General features: G+C 41.6%; 1 protein-coding gene across 1 annotated transcript in view; it reads left to right on the forward strand.

Annotated features, from left to right (window-relative positions):
* The window catches only part of TG (thyroglobulin), a 249,352-nt gene that overhangs the window by 128,363 nt on the left and 93,950 nt on the right, over window positions 1-27,039 (forward strand). Inside the window, 5 exon segments of the mRNA XM_073590435.1 lie at window positions 2,725-2,895; window positions 21,756-21,875; window positions 22,447-22,562; window positions 23,213-23,321; window positions 26,143-26,337. Coding sequence (XP_073446536.1) covers window positions 2,725-2,895; window positions 21,756-21,875; window positions 22,447-22,562; window positions 23,213-23,321; window positions 26,143-26,337 — 711 coding nt within the window.

Consider the following 27,039-nt stretch of genomic DNA (forward strand, 5'->3'; position numbering starts at 1 on the left):
ATGACCAGATCAATACTGGAGAAGAAGAGAATAGACGTCCATATGACCAGATCAGTACTGAAGAAGAAAAGAATAGACGTCCATATGACCAGATCAGTACTGAAGAAGAAAAGAATAGACGTCCATATGACCAGATCAATACTGGAGAAGAAGAGAATAGACGTCCATATGACCAGATCAATACTGGAGAAGAAGAGAATAGACGTCCATATGACCAGATCAATAGTGGAGAAGAAGAGAATAAATGTCCATATGACCAGATCAGTACTAAAAAAAAGTCTATATATATATATATACAGTAGTGATCAAAATTATAGCAGTCCTTAAAATAACTCTTCCTGACAGCGGAGGTGGGCACCTTAATTCTGAGGTTTTTGGGGACCCTGCTCCACGGCAGCTCTCCCTAGATATCCCTATATGTCCCTTCTAGATAGTTGGACTATGTCTAGTATAGGATATCCTATGAATATGCATTATAATAGGGACATATAGGGATATCTACGGAGAGCCGCCATGGGGGGGGGGTGCCAAAAACCTTGCAATTACGGTGCCAACCTCCGCTGTCAAGCAGAGTTATTTTAAGGTCATCTCAGGGATACATAGGCCATGGGGTATCACCTGGGGTCAGTAAATAATACATGCATAACACCATCAAATGGTAATTATTTGGTTCTGCAGACCAGTTACTATCTATAGGCATATCTTATACTGTCTTATACACATTTAATATTTTCTGATCCAGTATCGATCTGGCTTTATTTGATTAGATACAGCCCTGCAATCCAGTATTGATCTGGTTCTGCAGACGAGTCAATGTGCACATATATGTTAGTATCTAATACTGTTTATACTTGTTGCATCATTCCCAAGAAGACTCATGGCTGTACTAGCTCAAAAGGATACTCAGTATTACTCAATACTCATGCGACTGTGACGTCACAAAGGTCATTCTCGCAAAGCACGCCTTTGAACGGAACTTGCTGGCAGCGCCGCTGAGGAGATCGGGGGCCACCAGGAGGTGAGTATATCCATATATTTTTATTTCAGTTATTATTTTTAACATTAGATCTTTTTACTACTGATGCTGCATAGGCGGTCTCAATAGTAAAAAGTTGGTCACACTATGTTTGACGAGTGTGACTCACCTGTCAATCACTTTTCCAAGCGATGCTACAAGCTAAAAACACTTGTGTTTTGCAGGAAAACGCATGTGAATTCCGCATGCGTTTTACCCGTGGCGGGGAGTTGTGGAAATGCTGCGGACAATTCCGCAGCATTTCTGCAACGTGGGCACATAGCCTAAATATGCTTCTATCTACTAGCTAGCACAGTACAAATATATATATCTTTCCTGCAATAAACATTAGCGTTTTAAAGGATTTATGCACGCACTTTTGTTCCCTTGCTTAAAATAATTACATTAGAACCAATTCTGAATTTTTTTTTCCCCCATAATATTGCACCACCCGAGTGAACCGTCACTTTAAGGGCCACATGTTACAATGTAACAAATCTGTTTATTATGACCCGTTTCTGCGCCGTCAGCAGAAGCTCCTGTGTTGTTTGTGTTACATTTGCTGGAATGGAAACAATTGGATACAAGTTTTTATAATCCAGGACAGAATATGAAACGTGGGAATGATTGACAAGTCTGTGACCGATCCGTTCCCCTCGCTGGGTGGAAAACAGAAAAAATGTGTGTGACAGCTGGTGGTGTGGTAGATACACCAGAGCATAAGTTACACCAGGACACAGCGCAGGGAGGTCTTCTCCATACATTCACTGCAGTGAAATTACTTTTCTGCAGATTATGTTTTACAGAAAATACTTAGGAATCTAAAGAGAATAGAAGAGTGAAGACTTCGGTGCAAATATGACGAGGATTTGCCTCTTTATATTTTCCTGCTGAAGCTGAAAAAAAAAGTGAAAAAATAAAATAAAAGTATGTTCTCACATTTTAGGTGTAAAAATCCGAGGTGGCTTTCACGTGAAATCCACTTCCGGAATCCATCTAGTTTCACATCTGATGAGGTTTTTTTGAAGAGTTTTTTTTTAAGCGAATTTTAAAGCATTTTTTGCACACTTGTTTTTTGCAACCTCTTGACAGTGTCACGTTTGGAGCAAAGTTCAGCATTAAACTGCATGAAAGAAGTGTGACATCAGGTTATTTCTCTGATGATGATTGCAAAACATCAACAGCAAAAAATTCCCAATTTTTCCTACATTATCAGTAATAATATGGCCTTCCCAATGCAAACTATTGGAAGAGTACCAGAAGCGGTGTTTGACAAATTTGGGAGCTGATCAGCAACAAAATCCTCAGATGAAAATTCTTTAATTGTTTTGTAAATCGACACCAGCAGTTCGTCATGCAGAGAGGAGAGTAACCTCTGTAATCACAACACAAGTCATTTATGGAGTCCTTGCAGTACCATTAATGGTTACTACACTATGCATGGAGCTGTGCCGCTCCTGATCGCCACCGATGATCGGAGTCAGATCCCATCGATCAAATATTGATGACCTGTCTTGTAGATGTTTAATTTCCCTGCAGCATCCCCGCAGGTAAAAAGAAGAATTACATGGTTCTCACTGAATTCGATAGTAACAGTTTTGGTACTCCCATGGCAGGGTGTTACGCACGGGTGCTTTTAGTATTAGACTATAGGTACGGCTCCAGGATTTGAGACCCCTTATGACATTATATCTCCCTGTATATAATAGGTGTCACCAGATGCCAGAGGAATAAGCAAGATTTACGATGCGATGGCCGAGGAGAGTTCTTCCCGTCCCAAAAAGATGCAGTAACTAACAAGTATTTTTGTGTTGACAACTTTGGGGAAAAATTGGTGTGGACAGAAACTGACATGGAGCTCACGAATGATCAATGCTTATGTGAGTAACTGCAATAAGGAGTCTATTACTGTATCTTATATTCAACTCACTTTTTGCTGATAGACAAAATGCAGATGAAAAGTTTCTCCAGAGCTGCACTCACTATTCTGCTGGTGCAGTCACTGTGTACATACATGACATTACTGATCCTGAGTTACATCCTGTATTATACTCCAGAGCGGCACTCACTATTCTGTTGGTGCAGTCACTGTGTACATACATTACATTACTGGTCCTGAGTTACATCCTGCATTATACCCCAGAGCTGCACTCACTATTCTGCTGGTGCAGTCACTGTGTACATACATTACATTACTGATCCTGAATTACATCCTGTATTATACTCCAGAGCTGCACTCACTATTCTGCTGGTGCAGTCACTATGTACATATATTACATTACTGATCCTGAGTTACATCCTGTATTATACCCCAGAGCTGCACTCACTATTCTGCTGGTGCAGTCACTGTGTACATACATTACATTACTGATCCTGAGTAACATCCTGTATTTTACCCCAGAGCTGCACTCACTATTCTGCTGGTGCAGTCACTATGTACATATATTACATTACTGATCCTGAGTAACATCCTGTATTATACTCCAGAGCTGCACTCACTATTCTGCTGGTGGAGTCACTGTGTACATAAATTAAATTACTGATCCTGAGTTACATCCTGTATTATACTCCAGAGCTGCACTCGCTATTCTGCTGGTGCCGTCACTGTGTACATAAATTACATTACTGATCCTGAGTTACATCCTGTATTATACTCCAGAGCTGCACTCACTATTCTGCTGGTGCAGTCACTGTGTACATACATTACATTACTGATCCTAAGTTACATCCTGTATTATACCCCAGAGCTGCACTCACTATTCTGCTGGTGCAGTCACTGTGTACATACATTACATTACTGATCCTGTACTGATCCTGAGTAACATCCTGTATTATACTCCAGAGCTGCACTCACTCTTCTGCTAGTGCAGTGACTGTGTACATAAATTACATTACTGATCCTGAGTTACATTTTGTATTGTACTCCAGAGCTACACTCACTATTCTCGTGGTGCAGTCACTGTGTACATACATTACATTACTGATCCTGAGTTACATCCTGTATTATACTCCAGAGCTGCACTCACTATTCTGCTGGTGCAGTCACTATATACATACATTACATTACTGATGCTGAGTTACATCCTGTACTATACCCCAGAGCTGCACTCACTATTCTGCTGGTGCAGTCACTATGTACATACATTACATTACTGATCCTGAGTTACCTCCTGTATTATACCCCAGAGCTGCACTCACTATTCTGCTGGTGCAGTCACTGTGTACATACATTACATTACTGATCCTGAGTTACCTCCTGTATTATACTCCAGAGCTGCACTCACTATTCTGCTGGTGCTGTCACTGTGTACATACAGTACATTACTGATCCTGAGTTACATCCTGTATTATACTCCAGAGCTGCACTCACTATTCTGCTGGTGCAGTCACTGTGTACATACATTACATTACTGATACTGAGTTACCTCTTGTATTATGCTCCAGAGCTGTACTCACTATTCTGCTGGTGCTGTCACTGTGTACATACATTACATTACTGATCCTGAGTTTCATCCTGTATTATACTCCAGATCTGCACTCACTATTCTGCTGGTGCAGTCACTGTGTACATACATTACAATACTGATCCTGAGTTACATTTTGTATTATACTCCAGAGCTGCACTCACTATTCTGCTAGTGCAGTCACTGTGTACATACATTACATTACTGATCCTGTACTGATCCTGAGTTACATCCCGTATTATACTCCAGAGCTGCACTCACTATTCTGCTGGTGCAGTCACTGTGTACATACATTACATTACTGATCCTGAGATACATCCTATATTATACTCCAGAGCTGCACTCACTATTCTGCTGGTGCAGTCACTATGTACATACATTACATTACTGATGCTGAGTTACATCCTGTATTATACCCAGAGCTGCACTCACTATTCTGCTGGTGCAGTCACTATGTACATACATTACATTACTGATCCTGAGTTACCTCCTGTATTATACTCCAGAGCTGCACTCACTATTCTGCTGGTGCAGTCACTGTGTACATACATTACAGTACTGATCCTGAGTTACCTCCTGTATTATACTCCAGAGCTGCACTCACTATTCTGCTGGTGCAGTCACTGTGTACATACATTACATTACTGATCCTGAGTTACATCCTGTATTATACTCCAGAGCTGCACTGACTATTCTGCTGGTGCAGTCTCTGTGTACATACATTACATTACTGATCCTGTACTGATCCTGAGTTACATCCTGTATTATACTCCTGAGCTGCACTCACTATTCTGCTGGTGCAGTCACTGTCTACATACATTACATTACTGATCCTGTACTGATCCTGAGTTACATCCCGTATTATACTCCAGAGCTGCACTCACTATTCTGCTGGTGCAGTCACTGTGTACATACATTACATTACTGATCCTGAGATACATCCTGTATTATACTCCAGAGCTGCACTCACTATTCTGCTGGTGCAGTCACTATGTACATACATTACATTACTGATGCTGAGTTACATCCTGTATTATACCCAGAGCTGCACTCACTATTCTGCTGGTGCAGTCACTATGTACATACATTACATTACTGATCCTGAGTTACCTCCTGCATTATACTCCAGAGCTGCACTCACTATTCTGCTGGTGCAGTCACTGTGTACATACATTACAATACTGATCCTGAGTTACATTTTGTATTATACTCCAGAGCTGCACTCACTATTCTGCTAGTGCAGTCACTGTGTACATACATTACATTACTGATCCTGTACTGATCCTGAGTTACATCCCGTATTATACTCCAGAGCTGCACTCACTATTCTGCTGGTGCAGTCACTGTGTACATACATTACATTACTGATCCTGAGATACATCCTATATTATACTCCAGAGCTGCACTCACTATTCTGCTGGTGCAGTCACTATGTACATACATTACATTACTGATGCTGAGTTACATCCTGTATTATACCCAGAGCTGCACTCACTATTCTGCTGGTGCAGTCACTATGTACATACATTACATTACTGATCCTGAGTTACCTCCTGTATTATACTCCAGAGCTGCACTCACTATTCTGCTGGTGCAGTCACTGTGTACATACATTACAGTACTGATCCTGAGTTACCTCCTGTATTATACTCCAGAGCTGCACTCACTATTCTGCTGGTGCAGTCACTGTGTACATACATTACATTACTGATCCTGAGTTACATCCTGTATTATACTCCAGAGCTGCACTGACTATTCTGCTGGTGCAGTCTCTGTGTACATACATTACATTACTGATCCTGTACTGATCCTGAGTTACATCCTGTATTATACTCCTGAGCTGCACTCACTATTCTGCTGGTGCAGTCACTGTCTACATACATTACATTACTGATCCTGTACTGATCCTGAGTTACATCCCGTATTATACTCCAGAGCTGCACTCACTATTCTGCTGGTGCAGTCACTGTGTACATACATTACATTACTGATCCTGAGATACATCCTGTATTATACTCCAGAGCTGCACTCACTATTCTGCTGGTGCAGTCACTATGTACATACATTACATTACTGATGCTGAGTTACATCCTGTATTATACCCAGAGCTGCACTCACTATTCTGCTGGTGCAGTCACTATGTACATACATTACATTACTGATCCTGAGTTACCTCCTGCATTATACTCCAGAGCTGCACTCACTATTCTGCTGGTGCAGTCACTGTGTACATACATTACAGTACTGATCCTGAGTTACCTCCTGTATTATACTCCAGAGCTGCACTCACTATTCTGCTGGTGCAGTCACTGTGTACATACATTACATTACTGATCCTGAGTTACATCCTTCATTATACTCCAGAGCTGCACTCACTATTCTGCTGGTGCAGTCACTGTGTACATACAGTGGGGAAAAAAAGTATTTAGTCAGTCAGCAATAGTGCAAGTTCCACCACTTAAAAAGATGAGAGGCGTCTGTAATTTACATCATAGGTAGGCCTCAACTATGGGAGACAAACTGAGAAAAAAAAATCCATAAAATCACATTGTCTGTTTTTTTTTCATTTTATTTGCATATTATGGTGGAAAATAAGTATTTGGTCAGAAACAAGCAATCAAGATTTCTGGCTCTCACAGACCTGTAACTTCTTCTTTAAGAGTCTCCTCTTTCCTCCACTCATTACCTGTAGTAATGGCACCTGTTTAAACTTGTTATCAGTATAAAAAGACACCTGTGCACACCCTCAAACAGTCTGACTTCAAACTCCACTATGGTGAAGACCAAAGAGCTGTCAAAGGACACCAGAAACAAAATTGTAGCCCTGCACCAGGCTGGGAAGACTGAATCTGCAATAGCCAACCAGCTTGGAGTGAAGAAATCAACTGTGGGAGCAATAATTAGAAAATGGAAGACATACAAGACCACTGATAATCTCCCTCGATCTGGTGCTCCACGCAAAATCCCACCCTGTGGGGTCAGAATGATCACAAGAACGGTGAGCAAAAATCCCAGAACCACGCGGGGGGACCTAGTGAATGAACTGCAGAGAGCTGGGACCAATGTAACAAGGCCTACCATAAGTAACACACTACGCCACCATGGACTCAGATCCTGCAGTGCCAGACGTGTCCCACTGCTTAAGCCTGTACATGTCCTGGCCCGTCTGAAGTTTGCTAGAGAGCATTTGGATGATCCAGAGGAGTTTTGGGAGAATGTCCTATGGTCTGATGAAACCAAACTGGAACTGTTTGGTAGAAACACAACTTGTCGTGTTTGGAGGAAAAAGAATACTGAGTTGCATCCATCAAACACCATACCTACTGTAAAGCATGGTGGTGGAAACATCATGCTTTGGGGCTGTTTCTCTGTAAAGGGGCCAGGACGACTGATCCGGGTACATGAAAGAATGAATGGGGCCATGTATCGTGAGATTTTGAGTGCAAACCTCCTTCCATCAGCAAGGGCATTGAAGATGAAACGTGGCTGGGTCTTTCAACATGACAATGATCCAAAGCACACCGCCAGGGCAACGAAGGAGTGGCTTCGTAAGAAGCATTTCAAGGTCCTGGAGTGGCCTAGCCAGTCTCCAGATCTCAACCCTATAGAAAACCTTTGGAGGGAGTTGAAAGTCCGTGTTGCCAAGCGAAAAGCCAAAAACATCACTGCTCTAGAGGAGATCTGCATGGAGGAATGGGCCAACATACCAACAACAGTGTGTGGCAACCTTGTGAAGACTTACAGAAAACGTTTGACCTCTGTCATTGCCAACAAAGGATATATCACAAAGTATTGAGATGAAATTTTGTTTCTGACCAAATACTTATTTTCCACCATAATATGCAAATAAAATGAAAAAAAAAACAGACAATGTGATTTTCTGGATTTTTTTTTCTCAGTTTGTCTCCCATAGTTGAGGTCTACCTATGATGTAAATTACAGACGCCTCTCATCTTTTTAAGTGGTGGAACTTGCACTATTGCTGACTGACTAAATACTTTTTTTCCCCACTGTACATTACATTACTGATCCTGAGTTACATCCTGTATTATACTCCAGAGCTGTACTCACTATTCTGCTGGTGCAGTCACTGTGTACATACATTACATTACTGATCCTGAGTTACATCCTGTATTATACTCCAGAGCTGCACTCACTATTCTGCTGGTGCAGTCACTGTGTACATACATTACATTACTGATCCTGAGTTACATCCTGTATTATACTCCAGAGCTGTACTCACTATTCTGCTGGTGCAGTCACTGTGTACATACATTACTGATCCTGAGTTACATCCTGTATTATACCCCAGAGCTGCACTCACTATTCTGCTGGTGCAGTGACTGTCTACATACATTACATTACTGATCCTGAGTTACATCCTGTATTATACTCCAGAGCTGCACTCACTATTCTGCTGGTGCAGTCACTGTGTACATACATTACATTACTGATCCTGAGTTACATCCTGTATTATACTCCAGAGCTGTACTCACTATTCTGCTGGTGCAGTCACTGTGTACATACATTACTGATCCTGAGTTACATCCTGTATTATACCCCAGAGCTGCACTCACTATTTTGCTGGTGCAGTCACTGTGTACATACATTACATTACTGATCCTGAGTTACATCGTGTATTATACTCCTGAGCTGCACTCTCTATTCTGCTGGTGCAGTCACTGTCTACATACATTACATTACTGATCCTGTACTGATCCTGAGTTACATCCTGTATTATACTCCAGAGCTGCACTGACTATTCTGCTGGTGCAGTCACTGTCTACATACATTACATTACTGATCCTGTACTGATCCTGAGTTACATCCCGTATTATACTCCAGAGCTGCACTCACTATTCTGCTGGTGCAGTCACTGTGTACATACATTACATTACTGATCCTGAGATACATCCTGTATTATACTCCAGAGCTGCACTCACTATTCTGCTGGTGCAGTCACTATGTACATACATTACATTACTGATGCTGAGTTACATCCTGTATTATACCCAGAGCTGCACTCACTATTCTGCTGGTGCAGTCACTATGTACATACATTACATTACTGATCCTGAGTTACCTCCTGTATTATACTCCAGAGCTGCACTCACTATTCTGCTGGTGCAGTCACTGTGTACATACATTACAGTACTGATCCTGAGTTACCTCCTGTATTATACTCCAGAGCTGCACTCACTATTCTGCTGGTGCAGTCACTGTGTACATACATTACATTACTGATCCTGAGTTACATCCAGCATTATACTCCAGAGCTGCACTCACTATTCTGCTGGTGCAGTCACTGTGTACATACATTACATTACTGATCCTGAGTTACATCCTGTATTATACTCCAGAGCTGTACTCACTATTCTGCTGGTGCAGTCACTGTGTACATACATTACATTACTGATCCTGAGTTACATTCTGTATTATACTCCAGAGCTGCACTCACTATTCTGCTGGTGCAGTCACTGTGTACATACATTACATTACTGATCCTGAGTTACATCCTGTATTATACTCCAGAGCTGTACTCACTATTCTGCTGGTGCAGTCACTGTGTACATACATTACATTACTGATCCTGAGTTACATCCTGTATTATACTCCAGAGCTGCACTCACTTTTCTGCTGGTGCAGTCACTGTGTACATACATTACATTACTGATCCTGTACTGATCCTGAGTTACATCCTGTATTATACTCCAGAGCTGCACTGACTATTCTGCTGGTGCAGTCTCTGTGTACATACATTACATTACTGATCCTGAGTTACATCCTGTATTATACTCCAGAGCTGTACTCACTATTCTGCTGGTGCAGTCACTGTGTACATACATTACTGATCCTGAGTTACATCCTGTATTATACCCCAGAGCTGCACTCACTATTCTGCTGGTGCAGTGACTGTCTACATACATTACATTACTGATCCTGAGTTACATCCTGTATTATACTCCAGAGCTGTACTCACTATTGTGCTGGTGCAGTCACTGTGTACATACATTACTGATCCTGAGTTACATCCTGTATTATACCCCAGAGCTGCACTCACTATTCTGGTGCAGTGACTGTCTACATACATTACATTACTGATCCTGAGTTACATCCTGTATTATACTCCAGAGCTGCACTCACTATTCTGCTGGTGCAGTCACTGTCTACATACATTACATTACTGATCCTGTACTGATCCTGAGTTACATCCTGTATTATACTCCAGAGCTGCACTCACTATTCTGCTGGTGCAGTCACTGTGTACATACATTAGATTACTGATCCTGAGTTACATCCTGTATTATACTCCAGAGATGCACTCACTATTCTGCTGGTGCAGTCACTGTGTACATACATTACTGATCCTGAGTTACATCCTGTATTATACTCCAGAGCTGCACTCACTATTCTGCTGGTGCAGTCATTGTGTACATACATTACATTACTGATCCTGTACTGATCCTGAGTTACATCCTGTATTATACTCCAGAGCTGCACTCACTATTCTGCTGGTGCAGTCACTGTGTACATACATTACATTACTGATCCTGAGTTACATCCTGTATTATACTCCAGAGCTGCACTCACTATTCTGCTGGTGCAGTCACTGTGTACATACATTACATTACTGATCCTGAGTTACATCCTGTATTATACTCCAGAGCTGCACTCACTATTCTGCTGGTGCAGTCACTGTGTACATACATTACATTACTGATCCTGAGTTACATCCTGTATTATACTCCAGAGCTGCACTCACTATTCTGCTGGTGCAGTCTCTGTGTACATACATTACATTAGTTTCCCTGAGCTGATCCTGAGTTGTTAGTGTCAGATTTACATTCCTATGTGATAATTATCTGCTCCTCATTATTAGGGCTGAGCTGAGTTATTGGTGTTTCATGTAACATTCAGCAGAACTGTAAATTCAGCTCTTCGGTATAATAAAGGCTGTAAGTCCGGATCAGTACATAGTAAGCAATGTAAAATAGTTTAAGCTATTTTCGTGTAATGCAGAGTGATCTTCCTTTTTCTTGTATAGATTATTTAGAGCTATTTACAGGTCTCAGCACAGTCTTTGTGGTTTTCCTTCTTTATTCATTGTAACACGGACGGTTTCTTCAGATCTGCCTCCACCTTTGGTTTCCTGTGTCGCTGGTTCTTCAGAGTCTTTGCCTTGAGATGAGGCGGACTGTGTGACTAGGGCTGTATACTATAAATAGGAGGACATGAGGATTGTGGTGACTCGGTGGTTACAGAGTCTCTGAGAGTTCTCAGAAGTCTCGTAGGACTGTTTGCAGGATGTAAGGTCATTATGCCTCCATGCATAATCGGTGATCGGGCCCCCACCTACCATATGGCAGTAATAAGAAGAGATTCTCATTAACAATGTTCTAAAGTGGTAACGGATCTTCTGAGTCTTCTCACTCACCACGGCTGGGGAGGAGCTGCTGCCATTGCCACCACATTATCTGTCCCCTTGGTCACGCAGTCCATTGAGCACGGTGAGCAGCACCAAATCTGGGGAACGATTGGTGGAAGCTGATGAATCTCGCCGCTACATGGGGTGGAGAAGTAGCTAGATTGTTAGAGTTACACAAATTTGAAGTTCCAGAAATTCTTGTTCACTAGAATCTGAAAATTTGGGGAAATTCTAAATAAATTAGATTTGCTCATCCTTAGCAGCAGTATAAGAAGATGCCAAGAAGGAAAAGTGGTGGAAAGATGGAAATCACAGACATGGCTGATCTACAAATGATGACAAAATCGAAACAAGATTCTCAAAACATCTGGATTTATTCAGTCTGGAGTATGAGCCACGTGCAGATATCCCGGAACCTCCAGCCTCGGCTGCTATCACTGAGGTTATTAATGGTCGTCTGAGGAAGGTCCGCTGGTATCGTCAATATCCGCTGCTAGCAGCTCCTGATTACCGACAAATGAAGTCCCTGATGTGGTCGATGGAGGACAAGTCCGGAGACGCTGCAGCCATGGGAGCAGGTTTAGACCACGCGGGCAGCTCACAGTAGCACCAGCAACATTGGTCGGGTGTTGTCATGCTGACAAATGGCTCCTACGGACAATTTCATGATCTCTGGTGAAGGTTTCTTCATAGCATTGCCCATTTGGTCTCTAGATCAATCTGCAGCAATCATTGCATCCAAAACAAAAGTGAGGTTGATTGCTGAAGAAGACAGGCCTTCATTGCCATCTTGCTCTGCCTTTGAGAGCAGTGACGTGAGGTCAGTGGACACCTGTGACCGGACGTCCGGCTCATAGCCCACTTCCATGCAGTGTTTGATGGTAGACACCGTTTTACGCTCAGGCTCAGTACTTGATGTCCAATTTCATGTGAAGTACATAAGGAAGTAATCATGGAACCAGTGGTGCGGCCATTTCTTCAATGTGTCCCAGGAGCCATTTTTTTTAAGAGGACAACTGCTACATGTTGCTCCTGCTATTGTGAGCAACCTGAACGTCCGAAAGCTACAGTGGCCTGCAGCGTCTCCCAACTTGTCTCCTATCGAGCACATCTAGGACGTCAATGGTTGGCAGTTGCACAGGGAGCTGCCAGCAGCGGATCTTGATGATTTGCCCAAGTGCAATCAGCGTAGCAGAACCTTCCTCAGACGACCATTAATAACCTCACTGAAAGCAGCCGAGGCTGTAAGTGCTGGGATTTCAGCACATGGCTCATACTCCAGACTGAATAAACCCAGATGGTTTGAACATTTTGTTTCTATTTTTCCATCATTTGCTGATCAGTAATGTCTCCTTCCTGTGATTTCCATCATTCCACCACTTTTAATTCTTGGTGTTGGAATTTCAGTGTTACGTGGTGTATAAATGGCCGTAAGTAATCGAGGGTTGTTACAGATTTGCAGTGGAGCACAAGAACTTCATACCTCTGGTCCTCCCTCTCTTTACCGACCTGTATGAATTTTGGCCATCAGACCTTCACTGATCTATAGCTCATTCCTTATCCCGTTACTGGATCTGACTACACACTGAGTTTCTATGTAGTCTGTAACAGGGGTGGGATTTTATTTTTAAACAACAGGTTCCATTTTTGTGTTAGGAAGCTACGCCCATTTAAAAAACTACACCCATTTTTTTTAGCGAATGCCCATTTTCACGCACATTTTCATCAACCATAAAATACAAGTAACGGTAACTAAAAATAAAGGCACTTTATCCTTCTTATCCCTCCTGTACCTTCATATATAGTCTCATTGTGTCTTGCCCAGCACACATTGTCCCAGTCACTGTCAGTCACTTCTTAGTATGGAGGATAGTTTTAAAGGGTTTTCTACAAGTTTTGAGAATTAGTATTAAAGGAACCCTGCTCAAATTTCAAAGGATGACCTCCTGTTCCTCTGTCACCTCAACGGTCTGCTGCACCTAATCTCCGGCCACAGCAGAAAATATGTGCAAAATAAAATCCACAATGACCAGACTACATATTACCTCCACATAGTGACCAAACATTCCCATGATACAGGGTATGTATATACTGCCACACCATGACCAGACCACATATTACCACCACATAGTGACCCAATACTAAAATACTGATCATTAATAAAAACTACAATACTAATGACTATATTATTACCATAAGTGCCATTTTGCACAAGTGCTCTGTATTTAGTATACAGTGTATAATGAACAGGTGATACAGGGATCACCAGTGACATTATACACAGGAGCTCTGTATATTGTTTATTGTGTACAGGTAATACAGTGATCACTAGTAACATTATACGTAGGAGCTCTGTATATAGTGTCTGTGTACAGGTAATACAGGGATCACCAGTGACATTATACACAGGAGCTCTGTATATTGTTTATTGTGTACAGGTAATACAGTGATCACTTGTAACATTACACACAGGAGCTCTGTAATTAGTGTCTGTGTACAGGTAATACAGTGATCACCAGTGACATTATACACATGAGCTCTCTACATAGTGTATAATGTACAGGTAATACAGGGATCACCTGTGACATTACACACAGGAGCTCTGTATATAGTGTATAATGAACAGGTAATAGTGATCACCAGTGACATTACACACAGGAGCTCTGTAAATAGTGTCAGTGTAGAGGTAATACAGTGATCACCAGTGACATTATACACAGGCGCTCTGTATATAGTGTGAGTGTCAGGTAATACACTGATCACCAGTGACTATACACAGGAGCACTGTATATAGTGTTTAGTGCACAGATAAAATAGTGATCACTGGTGACATTATATACAAGAGCTCTGTATATAGTGTCTAGTGTGCAGGTAATACAGGGATCACCAGTGACATTATGCACAGGAGCTCTACAGTATATAGAATCATAGAATCGTAGAGTTGGAAGGGACCTCCTGGGCCATCTGGTCCAACCCCCTGCTCAAAGCAGGATTCACTAAATCATCCCAGTCAGATGTCTGTCCAGCCTTTGTTTGAAGACTTCCATTGAAGGAGAACTCACTACTTCTCGTGGCAGCCTGTTCAACTCATTGATCACTCTAACTGTCAAAAAGTTTTTTCTAATATCTAATCTGTGTCTCCTCCCATTCAGTTTCATCCCATTGCTTCTAGTCTTTCCTTGTGCAAATGAGAATAAAGTTGATCCTTCTACAATGTGACAGCCCTTGAGATATTTGTAGACAGCTATTAAGTATCCTCTCAGTCTTCTCTTTTGCAAACTAAACATTCCCAAATCCTGCAACCTTTCCTCATAAGACAGGGTTTGCAGACCGGTCACCATTCTGGTCGCTCTTTTCTGAACTTGCTCCAGTTTGTTGATGTCTTTTTTAAAGTGTGGTGCCCAAAACTGGACACAATATTCCAGATGAGGTCTGACCAAAGAGGAGTAGAGGGAAATAATGACTTCACGTGATCTAGACTGTATGCTTCTGTTAATACATCCTAGAATTGCATTTGCCTTTTTTGCTGCTGCATCACACTGTTGACTCATATTCAGTCTGTGATCTATTAGTATACCCAAGTCTTTTTCACATGTGCTGTTGCTTAGCCCTATTCCTCCCATTCTGTATATGCTTTTTTCATTTTTATTGCCCAGATGAAGTACTTTGCATTTTTTCCTGTTAAAAACCATTCTGTTAGTTGCTGCCCACTTCTCCAGTTTATTTATATCTTTTTGAATCCTCTCTCTTCTCTAGTATTAGCTATCCCTCATAGCTTTGTGTCATCAGCAAATTTAATCAGTTTACCCTCAATTCCTTCATCTAAATCGTTGATAAAGATGTTGAACAATACAGGGCCCAGGACAGAGCCCTGTGGTACCCCACTTGAGACATTCTTCCAACTGGATGTGCAGCCATTTACGACCACTCTTTGGGTCCCATCACTAAGCCAGTTATGAATCCACCTAACAGTTGCCTTGTTCATTCCATACTTAGTCATTTTTTCAATAAGGATTGTATGAGATACTTTGTCAAATGCTTTGCTGAAGTCAAGATATACAATATCTACAGCATTTCCCTCATCCACCCAATCCGTGATTCCATCATAGAAGGAAATTAAGTTAGCAGTAGCAGCCTCCTTTGCGTTTGCAGTTGCAACGCCGCACACACAGTAGGTCTAGACGGACGTAGTGTCGCCGTCTTGGGCTACTCCTGTGACCGTATACCGTGTGTGCGTTTTTTACTGAGTTCTGTGACTACAACAGGCTCAGTTATTTGTGTTTGTACTTTTGGCATCTCCACGAGTTTAACTGAGATTGCTCTGCACAACTGGGTGGAGTTTAATCCCGTGTGCCATTCCGCCATATTGCTCCTGCCACCATCTAGCAGAGGTTATTGGACCCCGAGCGGCGAACGCACTTTATTTATATTTTTATTTAGTGTGTTCCGCCGTTCCTAACAGTATATAGTGTACAGGTAATAAAGTTATCACCTGTGGCATTATACACAGGAGCTCTGTACATAGTATACAGTGTATAGTGTAAGTGTACAGGTAACACTCTGACTTACCAGTAATGTCTGGAGTTTAAATGATTGTTTTCACTTTTCTTCTTCATCCTGTGCAGACCGCCATCATTTCTTCCAGCCAGGACTCATCTCTGCAGAAAATAACAGTCATCTATAGCTGATCGCTTCTGCATGACATTCCCTCTTTTTCCCCAACACTTCACCAGATGAAGAAAAAAAGCAACATAGTGCCACCCTGCATGATAACAGGACCCCCCACATTGTAAAGAATATGTGCAAGAATAAAATACATTACAGCAGTAATAATATCCCTTAATTAGCCCCTACATTAATAATATGCCCTATCATGGCCCCTTCCTGTAATAATCTCCTCAATGCTGATACCTTTCTGTAATAAAGTCCTCCTTCATGGACCCCTTCCTGTAATGTCCCTCTTCCTGAAATGTTTATTTAACAAAGTCCCCCATCCTGGCTCCTTTATGTAATAATTTCCCACATTCAGGGGACCCCTATGTCCTCCATCTTGGTCTCCATATGTTCCCCATCCTGGTCCCCATATATCCTTCATCCTGGACCCCACATGTCTCCATCCTGGACCCCACATGTCTCCATCCTGGACCCCACATGTCTCCATCCTGGACCCCACATGTCTCCATCCTGGTCCTCACATGTCTCCATCCTGGTCCTCACATGTCTCCATACTGGACGCCACATGTCTCCATCCTGGACCACACATGTCTCCATCCTGGTTCTCATTTATCTCCATCCTGTTCCCCATATGTCTCCTTCCTGGTCTCCATCCTGGTCTCAATATGTCTTCCTCTTGGTCCCCATATGTCTCCATCCTGGTCCCCATATGTCTCCCTCTTGGTCTCCATATGTCTTCATCCTGGTCCCCATATGTCTCCATCCTGGTCCCCATATGTCTCCATCCTGGTCCCCATATGTCTCCATCCTGGTCCCCATATGTCTCCATCCTGGTCCCCATATGTCTCCATCCTGGTCTCAATATGTCTTCCTCTTGGTCCCCATATGTTCCATCCTGGTCCCCATATGTCTCCGTCTTGGTCCCCATATGTCTCCCTCTTTGTCTCCATGTGTCTCCATCCTGGTCCCCATGTGTCTCCATCCTGGTCCCCATGTGTCTCCATCCTGGTCCCAATATGTCTCCATCCTGGCCCCATATGTCTCCATCCTGGCCCCATATGTCTCCATCCTGGTCTCCATATGTCTCCATCCTGGTCCCGATATGGCAGTCTTCCATATTGCAGATTTTCATTAAAAAAAAGTCTCGTCTTGCCTGGCTGCGGTCCACCAGCATCCTCTTCTTTCTTTATATGCAATCAGGACGGTGCATGGCAGTGATGTCATATGCCGGCGATGTTTGCACCGATGTCAGCTGCTGGCCTATGGTTGGCTGGCTATTGTTAACTATTGCAGTGCAGGACGCTACCAGGGAGAACCTCCTGAATCTCACCTCTGGTATGAAACCTTTTAGACACATATGTCTGCATAGAATCTGAACACACAAAACGGTAGGCTAATCTTAATCAAGCTTATTCATCTAGTAGTTTTTTTTAATCTTAGATATATAGAAGCTATAAAAAAGATTGACAGAATGAAAAATTATTGGAAACTTTGCTTGATGTTTTCCTCTTTGTGGCTTTTCTATTGGTTTTATTCTGCTTTTTTATCCTCAGGACAAATCACAGTCACTTCTTATCAATCTGTTATCTCCGAGTTTACTTCACTTCAAAAGTGAAAAAAATCATTATTGAACTAAGTAAAAAAAAAAAAAACCTCATATTTTGAGACAGAAAGGAATGAGCCACATAAACACTTTTTAAAGCGCAAGTCCACACACAAATGGTGTTAAAGGGATTGTTTTAATGATAAAAATTACCTATAAAGTTTAAGGAAAGACTCGCTATCCACCCTCAACCATCCCTGAACCTCATGTTTCAATGCTTAAGCAGTTCCCACTGTTGATTGCGTCCTGGTCCCATCTCAACTCCAGAAAGGGCCTGGAATTGGTTTTAACTTGCCAGTGCTGCACTCAGTGATTGGCTAAGTATTAAGCATTTCTGGAGTGTCAGGGGATATTAATTCTTTTCTAATTTTATACCAGTTTGGTTTTTAATATCAACATAGAAAAAAAAAATTCTAAAAGATGATGTTTATAAAAAGTAACTGCAAATATTCTCAATTAAGTTCTGATGTTTTGTGTCTACTGTTCCTATGCACACCTATGCCTCTCTTCCATATAGCTCTACTTCCTACATCTTGTTAACAAGCAGTGGAGGAGAGATAGAAGAGAGAAGGATGAAGGATAAGATTAGACTAGGCAGGGTTTTTTGTAATCTACAAAGGAAATTGCCCCAGAAAATCAACACGGAGGACCGTGTAGAACAAACAACCTATTTTAGAATTTTGGATTACTAGAGGTGGAAGACCTGTGAAGACTCAGACGTCAATGTTAGATTTCAGAAAGGCAGATTTTAAGGGATTCAGAAAGAGAATTGGAGGGATCCAATGGCTGGATATCCTTAAAGACAAAAATGTCCAGGAAGGATGGGAAATCTTGAAAAATGAAATTCTCAAAGCACAGTTGTTAACAATTCCGAAAAGAGGGAAGAATAGGAAGCATTTAAGGAAACCAGGATGGATGAACACAGAACTTAAGCACATGCTAAAAAGGAAGAAAAAAATGTTTATAAAATGGAAAGAGGGAGGCATATCTAAAGAAGAATATAATGCTGTCTGCAGAACCTGCAGGGCACAAATCAGATTAGCTAAAGCTGAAAATGAACTGAGGCTTGCAAGAGATGTCAAAAGCAATAATAAAGGATTTTGGGGATATGTCAAAAGTAAAAGAAAAGTCAAAGATGCTATAGGATTTTTACAGGATGAAAATGATGAAATGGTAAGACAGGATGTTGAGAAGGCTGAACTTTTAAATTCCTATTTTGCATCTGTTTTCTCTCAGAAAGGAAATGCAACATCAACTGTTATTCACTGTCCTATTAAGGGAATAGAAGAATCCAGGATATCTATAAACAGAAAGATAGTGAGGAAACACTTAGCTAACCTAAATGAATTCAAATCTCCAGGTCCAGATGAATTACACCCCAGAGTACTGAAGGAGATAGCAGAAGAAATTTTTGAACCCCTCTCCATAATCTTTGAAAATTCTTGGAGAACAGGAGAAGTGCCAGAAGACTGGAGAAGAGCAAATGTTGTTCCTATCTTCAAAAAGGGGAAGAAGGTGGACCCAGGTAACTATAGGCCGGTGAGTCTGACTTCTATACCAGGAAAGATCTTTGAACAAATTATTAAACAACATGTATGTCAATACCTGGATAAGAATGAAGTGATTAAACAGAGTCAGCATGGGTTTCTAACTAATAAGTCATGTCAGACTAACTTAATTTCCTTCTATGACGGTATCACTGATTGGGTGGATCAAGGAAATGCTGTAGATATAGTATATCTTGACTTCAGCAAAGCATTTGACAAAGTCTCTCATACAATCCTTATTGAAAAAATGACTAAGTATGGAATGGACAAGGCAACTGTTAGGTGGATTCATAACTGGCTTAGTGATCGGACCCAAAGAGTGGTCGTAAATGGCTGCACATCCAGTTGGAAGAATGTCTCAAGTGGGGTACCACAGGGCTCTGTCCTGGGCCCTGTATTGTTCAACATCTTTATCAACGATTTAGATGAAGGAATTGAGGGTAAACTGATTAAATTTGCTGATGACACAAAGCTAGGAGGGATAGCTAATACTAGAGAAGAGAGAGAGAGGATTCAAAAAGATTTAAATAAACTGGAGAAGTGGGCAGTAACTAACAGAATGGTTTTTAACAGGGAGAAATGTAAAGTACTACATCTGGGCAATAAAAATGAAAAAAGCATATATAGAATGGGAGGAATAGGGCTAAGTGACAGCACATGTGAAAAAGACTTGGGTATACTAATAGATCACAGACTGAATATGAGTCAACAGTGTGATGCAGCAGCAAAAAAGGCAAATGCAATTCTAGGATGTATTAACAGAAGCATACAGTCTAGATCACGTGAAGTCATTATTTCCCTCTACTCCTCTTTGGTCAGACCTCATCTGGAATATTGTGTCCAGTTTTGGGCACCACATTTTAAAAAAGACATCCACAAACTGGAGCAAGTTCAGAAAAGAGCGACCAGAATGGTGACCGGTCTGCAAACCCTGTCTTATGAGGAAAGGTTGCAGGATTTGGGAATGTTTAGTTTGCAAAAGAGAAGACTGAGAGGAGACTTAATAGCTGTCTACAAATATCTAAAGGGCTGTCACATTGTAGAAGGATCAACTTTATTCTCATTTGCACAAGGAAAGACTAGAAGCAATGGGATGAAACTGAATGGGAAGAGACACAGATTAGATATTAGAAAAAACTTTTTGACAGTTAGAGTGATCAATGAGTGGAACAGGCTGCCACGAGAAGTGGTGAGTTCTCCTTCAATGGAAGTCTTCAAACAGAGGCTGGACAGACATCTGACTGGGATGATTTAGCGAATCCTGCTTTGAGCAGGGGGTTGGACCAGATGGCCCAGGAGGTCCCTTCCAACTCGACGATTCTATGATTCTATGATTCTATGATTCTATATAAGAAAACAGGCCCTCCAAAGGTTTCTCTGTGTGTCATCATCCCTTTTTTAACTTGTGCTATGACATTGTTCAATAAAAATTTATTCTTAAAGTACAAAAACCTTTTGGAGGGCCTGTTTTCTTATATAGGTTGTTTTTTTGTAATCTGTTACTATGGAGACACATTAAACACATTTTGAATCAAGACAAGTTCCCATTGAGCGATAATTTTTTTTTACCTAAAAATTATCACACCTAGCTGCAATTTGTGCTGCCGTCATGGTTGCACAGATTTCATGTTCCATGGTATCGTCTGTACTCATCTTCACAAGGTAAGAAAAAACTTGGTCCCTGATACAAAGTCTTCAACAGGGTCCCGATTCTTAGTGGTCATTTATAGTATTGGTCTTCTGATATAGATCAAAGGGACCTTTTTAGGACTTGATTGCAACCTCTGTTCCATAGTTACCAAAATTTCTGGGGCCTTTTAAGCCCCAGCTCCTCAGGGGAGGTCTCATGTGTCCCAGTAACGCCCACAGTCTGCCTCCAAGCATCCACTTTTTGGTGTGGTTTATATATGAATCAAACCCAGATGTCCCAGGAAATTCAGGACAGTCGGCAGATATGCGGCTCCCACTATAGTTGTGCCCATTAAATTAACACTAAAAACTAAAAAATATTGTATTGTCCTTCTAGTGTTACAGAAGTTTGAGCCGGTCCCAGAGAGTGATCTGCTGGTCAGTAACGAGGAATCGGGAGTGGATCAGTCCAGGCAAGTAAAGGAGAAGCCGGGGCAACTCCTCGACTGCATTGTCGGTAAGTGATCTGAAGGGTAAAGACAGGTGTTTATTTTTATTCTAAAAAAATGTGAAAATTCCAGATGAAAATGTTTCTACAAGTTTTGATACTTTATTATATTATTTAGTTTTTTTATCCATTTGTATTCAAAAGTCCAACGGTTTCCTAAGGAAACAGTCAGCAGTTTAGCTCCACCCACCTGTCAGGCAGTTAGAGCTAAGCGGTTAGGTCACGTGTCCATCATAAGAGCTCCCACAATGCACTGCTCTCTGGTAACAGAGGTGAATGGAGAAGACAAGATTCTGTAAAAGACGGTTACATTGTAAATTGTGGTCCATTAATGCCTCTATCGGCTTCATTAAAGGGGTCTTATCGGCCATTCTTGCATTGCTGATCCTTAGAGCATCAGAATGAGTTCACTGACAAATTATCAGTTAACTCCTCCAGCGGGCAATAAAAAGCAAAGTTTTTATTTTCACCCAATTACAAAACGTATTTTTTCGCCAAAAATACCTGTATTCAAGTAAAATAAATTCTGCCCAAAGAGGAAGAATTCTAGATTCCTATTTCTATGTTATTATTATCACAGATTGTGCTGCGGATGATGATTGTGACTACATCTCAGTGTCTACAAATGGCACGGGAGTGATATGTCAGCTGTACTCCGGGCAAGGATCCAACATCACGTGCGCCACGGACAGACAGGTATGAGCAGCCGCGGCCGGCCCCAGGTTATAGGGGAGATAAGCGGATCTTGGGCGCCACTTATCTAGACCAATATTAGGGACTGTTGTGATTTCCCTCCTGACACGGGATCATAGGTGAAATCTTCCGATACACTTATGTCTATTATGGTCAGAGACGTCTTCACTGGGGGCTCAAGCGAGACCCCCAGTAATTGCTAGAATGACGGCGACTGCCGAGCTTCGCTGAGCGTCATCTTTCTTGCCTATTCCCGCAGAGATGTTTCCACCGATTACCATAATATAACTACCATGTCGGTATGTCCTATACTATAGCACGTCCGTCCGTTTTTCTAACCCAGTGGAAATGGATGGCAGGTGGCAAAAAACAGAACTGTGAATACAGCTCCGGGTGTAGCCGGAATATAAGGCGTGATGTTGTCAGGAAAGATCATTTAATGATGTTTTTTTAAGAATATTTCTGTAGCAAATTGGTGTAAAAATCTAGACTTTCCAGACAAGGACCTAGAATATAAGACGTTTCATGTTGGGATGACGTCTCCTGTCGTGTGCGGAGGGAACTGTCACTCATCCTCCCACCGGTGACAGAAGTGAAGACTGGAAATATATCAGCTCACATGTATTAATGCTGCATTATTACACGTTTTCCAGATTCCTGGTGCTCTGGGTAACACGGCATCCTCCAGTGTGGACGGGCTCCGCTGCCAGCATAAAATAGCACTGAGAACTGCAGGCAGCGTCGCTGTATACCGGAAACGAGGTGAGACCTTCATCATAAGGAAGTGTAAAAGAAAATAATTGTACTGTGCCTGCAGTTATCCTACACAGTCCTTTAGCTCCTCCTGGAGCTCTGTGGGAGTTCCTGCTCTCCCAATACACAACACCCCACTGACTCTCATTGCCAGGTATTTACCACCCATGTGATGGTCACATGACCTTGACCTCACACAGGTCCTGGCAGGTGGAGATACTTAGAACGGTAGAGTTGGAAGTGACCTCCTGGGTCATTTGGTCCAACCCCCTGCTCAAAGCTGGATTCACAAAATCATCCCAGTCAGATGTCTGTCCAGCCTCTGTGTTTGAAGACTTCCATGGAAGGAGAACTCACCACCTCTCGTGGCAGCCTCTTTCACTCATTGATCACCCTCACTGTCAAAAAGTTTTTTCTGATATCTAATCTGTGTCTCCTCCCATTCAGTTTCATTCCATTGCTTCTATTCTTTCCTTGTGCAAATGAAAATAAAGATGATCCTTCTACAATGTGACAGCCCTTGAGATATTTGTAGACAGCTATTAAGTCTCCTCTCAGTCTTCTTTTTTGGAAGCTAAACTTTCCCAAATCCTGTAACCATTCCTCATAGGACAGGGTTTGCAGACCGGTCACCATTCTGGTCGTTCTTCTCTGAACTTGCTCAAGTTTGTTGATGTCTTTTTTAAAGTGTGGCGCCCAAAACTGGACACAATATTCCAGATGAAGTCTGACCAAAGAGGAGTAGAGGGAAATAATGACTTCACGTGATCTAGACTGTATGCTTCTGTTAATACATCCTAGAATTGCATTTGCCTTTTTTGCTGCATCAGCCTGTTGACTCATATTCAGTCTGTGATCTATTAGTATACTCAAGTCTTTCACATGTGCTGTTGCTTAGCCCTATTCCTCCCATTCTGTATATGCTTTTTTCATTTTTATTACCCAGATGTAGTACTTTGCATTTTTTCCCGTTCAAAACCATTCTGTTAGTTGCTGCCCACTGCTCCAGTTTATTTATATCTTTTTGAATCCTCTCTCTCTCTTCTCTAGTGTTACCTATCCCTCCTAGCTTTGTCTCATCAGCAAATTTAATCCGTGTACCCTCAATTCCTTCATCTAAATCATTGCTAAAGATGCTGAACAATACAGGGCCCAGGACAGAGCCCTGTGGTAACCCCACTTGAGATATTCTTCCATCTGGATGTGCAGCCATTTACGACCACTCTTTTGGTCCGATCACTAAGCCAGTTATGAATACACCCAACAGCTGCCTTGTCCATTCCATACTTAGCCATTTTTTCAATAAGGATTGTGTGAGATACTTTGTCAAATGCTTTGCTGAAGTCAAGATATACTATATCTACAGCATTTCCCTGATCCACCCAATCAGTGATTCTGTCATAGAAGGGAATTAAGTTAGTCTGACATGACTTATTAGTTACAAACCCATGCTGACTCTGGTTAATCACTTCATTCTTATCCAGGTACTTACATACATGTTGTTTAATAATTTGTTCAAAGATCTTTCCTGGTATAGAAGTCAGACTCACCGGCCTATAGTTCCCTGGGTCCACCTTCTTCCCCTTTTTGAAGATGGGAACAACATTTGCTCTTCTCTAGTCTTCTGGGACTTTTCCTGATCTCGAAGAATTTTGAAAGATTATGGAGAGGGGTTCAAAATTGTCTTCTGCTATCTCCTTCAGTGCTCTGGGGTGTCAATTATCTGGACCTGGAGACTTGAATTAATTTATGTTAGCTAAGTGTTTCCTCACTATCTTTCTGTTTATAAATATCCTGGATTCTTCTATTTCTTTAATTGGACAGTGAAGAACAGTTGATGTTACATTTCCTTTCTGAGAGAAAACAGATGCAAAATAGGAATTTAAAAGTTCGGCCTTCTCAACATCCTTTTTACTATTTCATCATTTTCATCCTGTAAAAATCCTATAGCATCTTTAACTTTTCTTTTACTTTTGACATATCCTCAAAATCTTTTTTTTTTATTGCTTTTGACGTCTCTTGCAAGCCTCAATTCATTGTCAGCTTTAGTAATTTGATTTGTGCCCTGCAATTTCTGCAGACAGCATTATATTCTTCTCTAGATATGCCTCCCTCTTTCCATTTGATAAACATGTCTTTCTTCCTTTTTAGCACGTGTTTAAGTTCTGGGTTCATCCATCCTGGTTTCTTTAAATGCTTCCTATTCTTCCCTCTTTTTGGAATTGTTAACGATACATCCTGTATTATACCCCAGAGCTGCACTCACTATTCTGCTGGTGCAGTCACTGTGTACATACATTACATTACTGATCCTGTACTGATCCTGAGTTACATCCTGTATTATACTCCAGAGCTGCACTCACTATTCTGTTGGTGCAGTCACTGTGTACATGCTTTACATTACTGATCCTGTACTGATCCTGAGTTACATCCTGTATTATACTCCAGAGCTGCACTCACTATTCTGCTGGTGCAGTCACTGTGTACATACATTACATTACTGATCCTGAGTTACATCCTGAATTATACCCCAGAGCTGCACTCACTATTCTGCTGGTGCAGTCACTGTGTACATACATTACATTACTGATCCTGAGTTACCTCCTGTATTATACTCCAGAGCTGCACTCACTATTCTGCTGGAGCAGTTACTGTGAACCGTTAGGAGATTTTGGGAGATTTCTGCTCTTGACTCCTTTCTACATGATGTAGACGTGCAGCTTTGTAGTTGTTGTGTTGTTGTGTCTTCTCTTCCAGCTTCTCCTCCCTGTGTGATATTATTGCAGCAGAACAATAATTGATAATTGATTGCCATTGTTCTAATTACCAGGACAAGAGTTTGGTCATCGCAGCGGTTTTACACGCACTGACTTCGCCAATTCGATTTCTGGAGCGTACAGTGCAGTACTTTTCTCATCCAGCGGTGGCGCCAGACTAACTGACGGATATTTCATGTGTCGTCAGATGTGTACGCGGGACTCCTGCTGCGAGGGCTTCATACTGAGCCAGGTGATATTAAATCAAGGTAATGCTCCACGCGGTCACTGCTTGGATGGGTCAAATTATACGACCTGCTGATTGTTTTTCCAGCAAAAGGGCAACCTCGTGCATGTATTTTGGGCTACAAATCATTACATAAATTGGATTTTATTATTTTGCCTCTTTTTGATTTTACAGGATGTTCTACAAGCTTTTATTCAGACAATGACCAAGAATCAGACGCTCAGAAAAAGACAGATTAATGATCTACCGTCTCTCCCATATGACAGTCAGAGCGAGCTCACTGATGTGTTCCCAGTTTAATTTTTTTCTGACAGATGTGGTCTGTGTTACAAACTCTCCTGTTAGAACGAGCTCACTCACTGACCCTCAGTTAACTCATTTTGCAGAACACAGAGGCTAAAAGAGGCAAATGATGCAAAATGTTTAATGAAACAAAATAACAAAGCTTTAAAGGGAATCTATCAGAAGGTTTTTGTGATCGGAGAGCAGCACAATGTAGGGACAGAGACCCTGATTCCTACGATGGGCTGGGCGTTTCAATACAATCAGGGTTTTATCAGCAGGAGATTATCACTACAGGACTAGGTGTCTCATACCTCCGGCTCCAACCCCGCCCACACCACTGATAAAAATGAAAAAAGCATATATAGAATGGGAGGAATAGGGCTAAGTGACAGCACATGTGAAAAAGACTTGGGTATACTAATAGATCACAGACTGAATA

This window comes from Dendrobates tinctorius, unplaced genomic scaffold, assembly GCF_039654945.1.
Source record: "Dendrobates tinctorius isolate UK_male_01 unplaced genomic scaffold, ASM3965494v1 ptg000116l, whole genome shotgun sequence".
Lineage (NCBI taxonomy): Eukaryota > Metazoa > Chordata > Amphibia > Anura > Dendrobatidae > Dendrobates > Dendrobates tinctorius.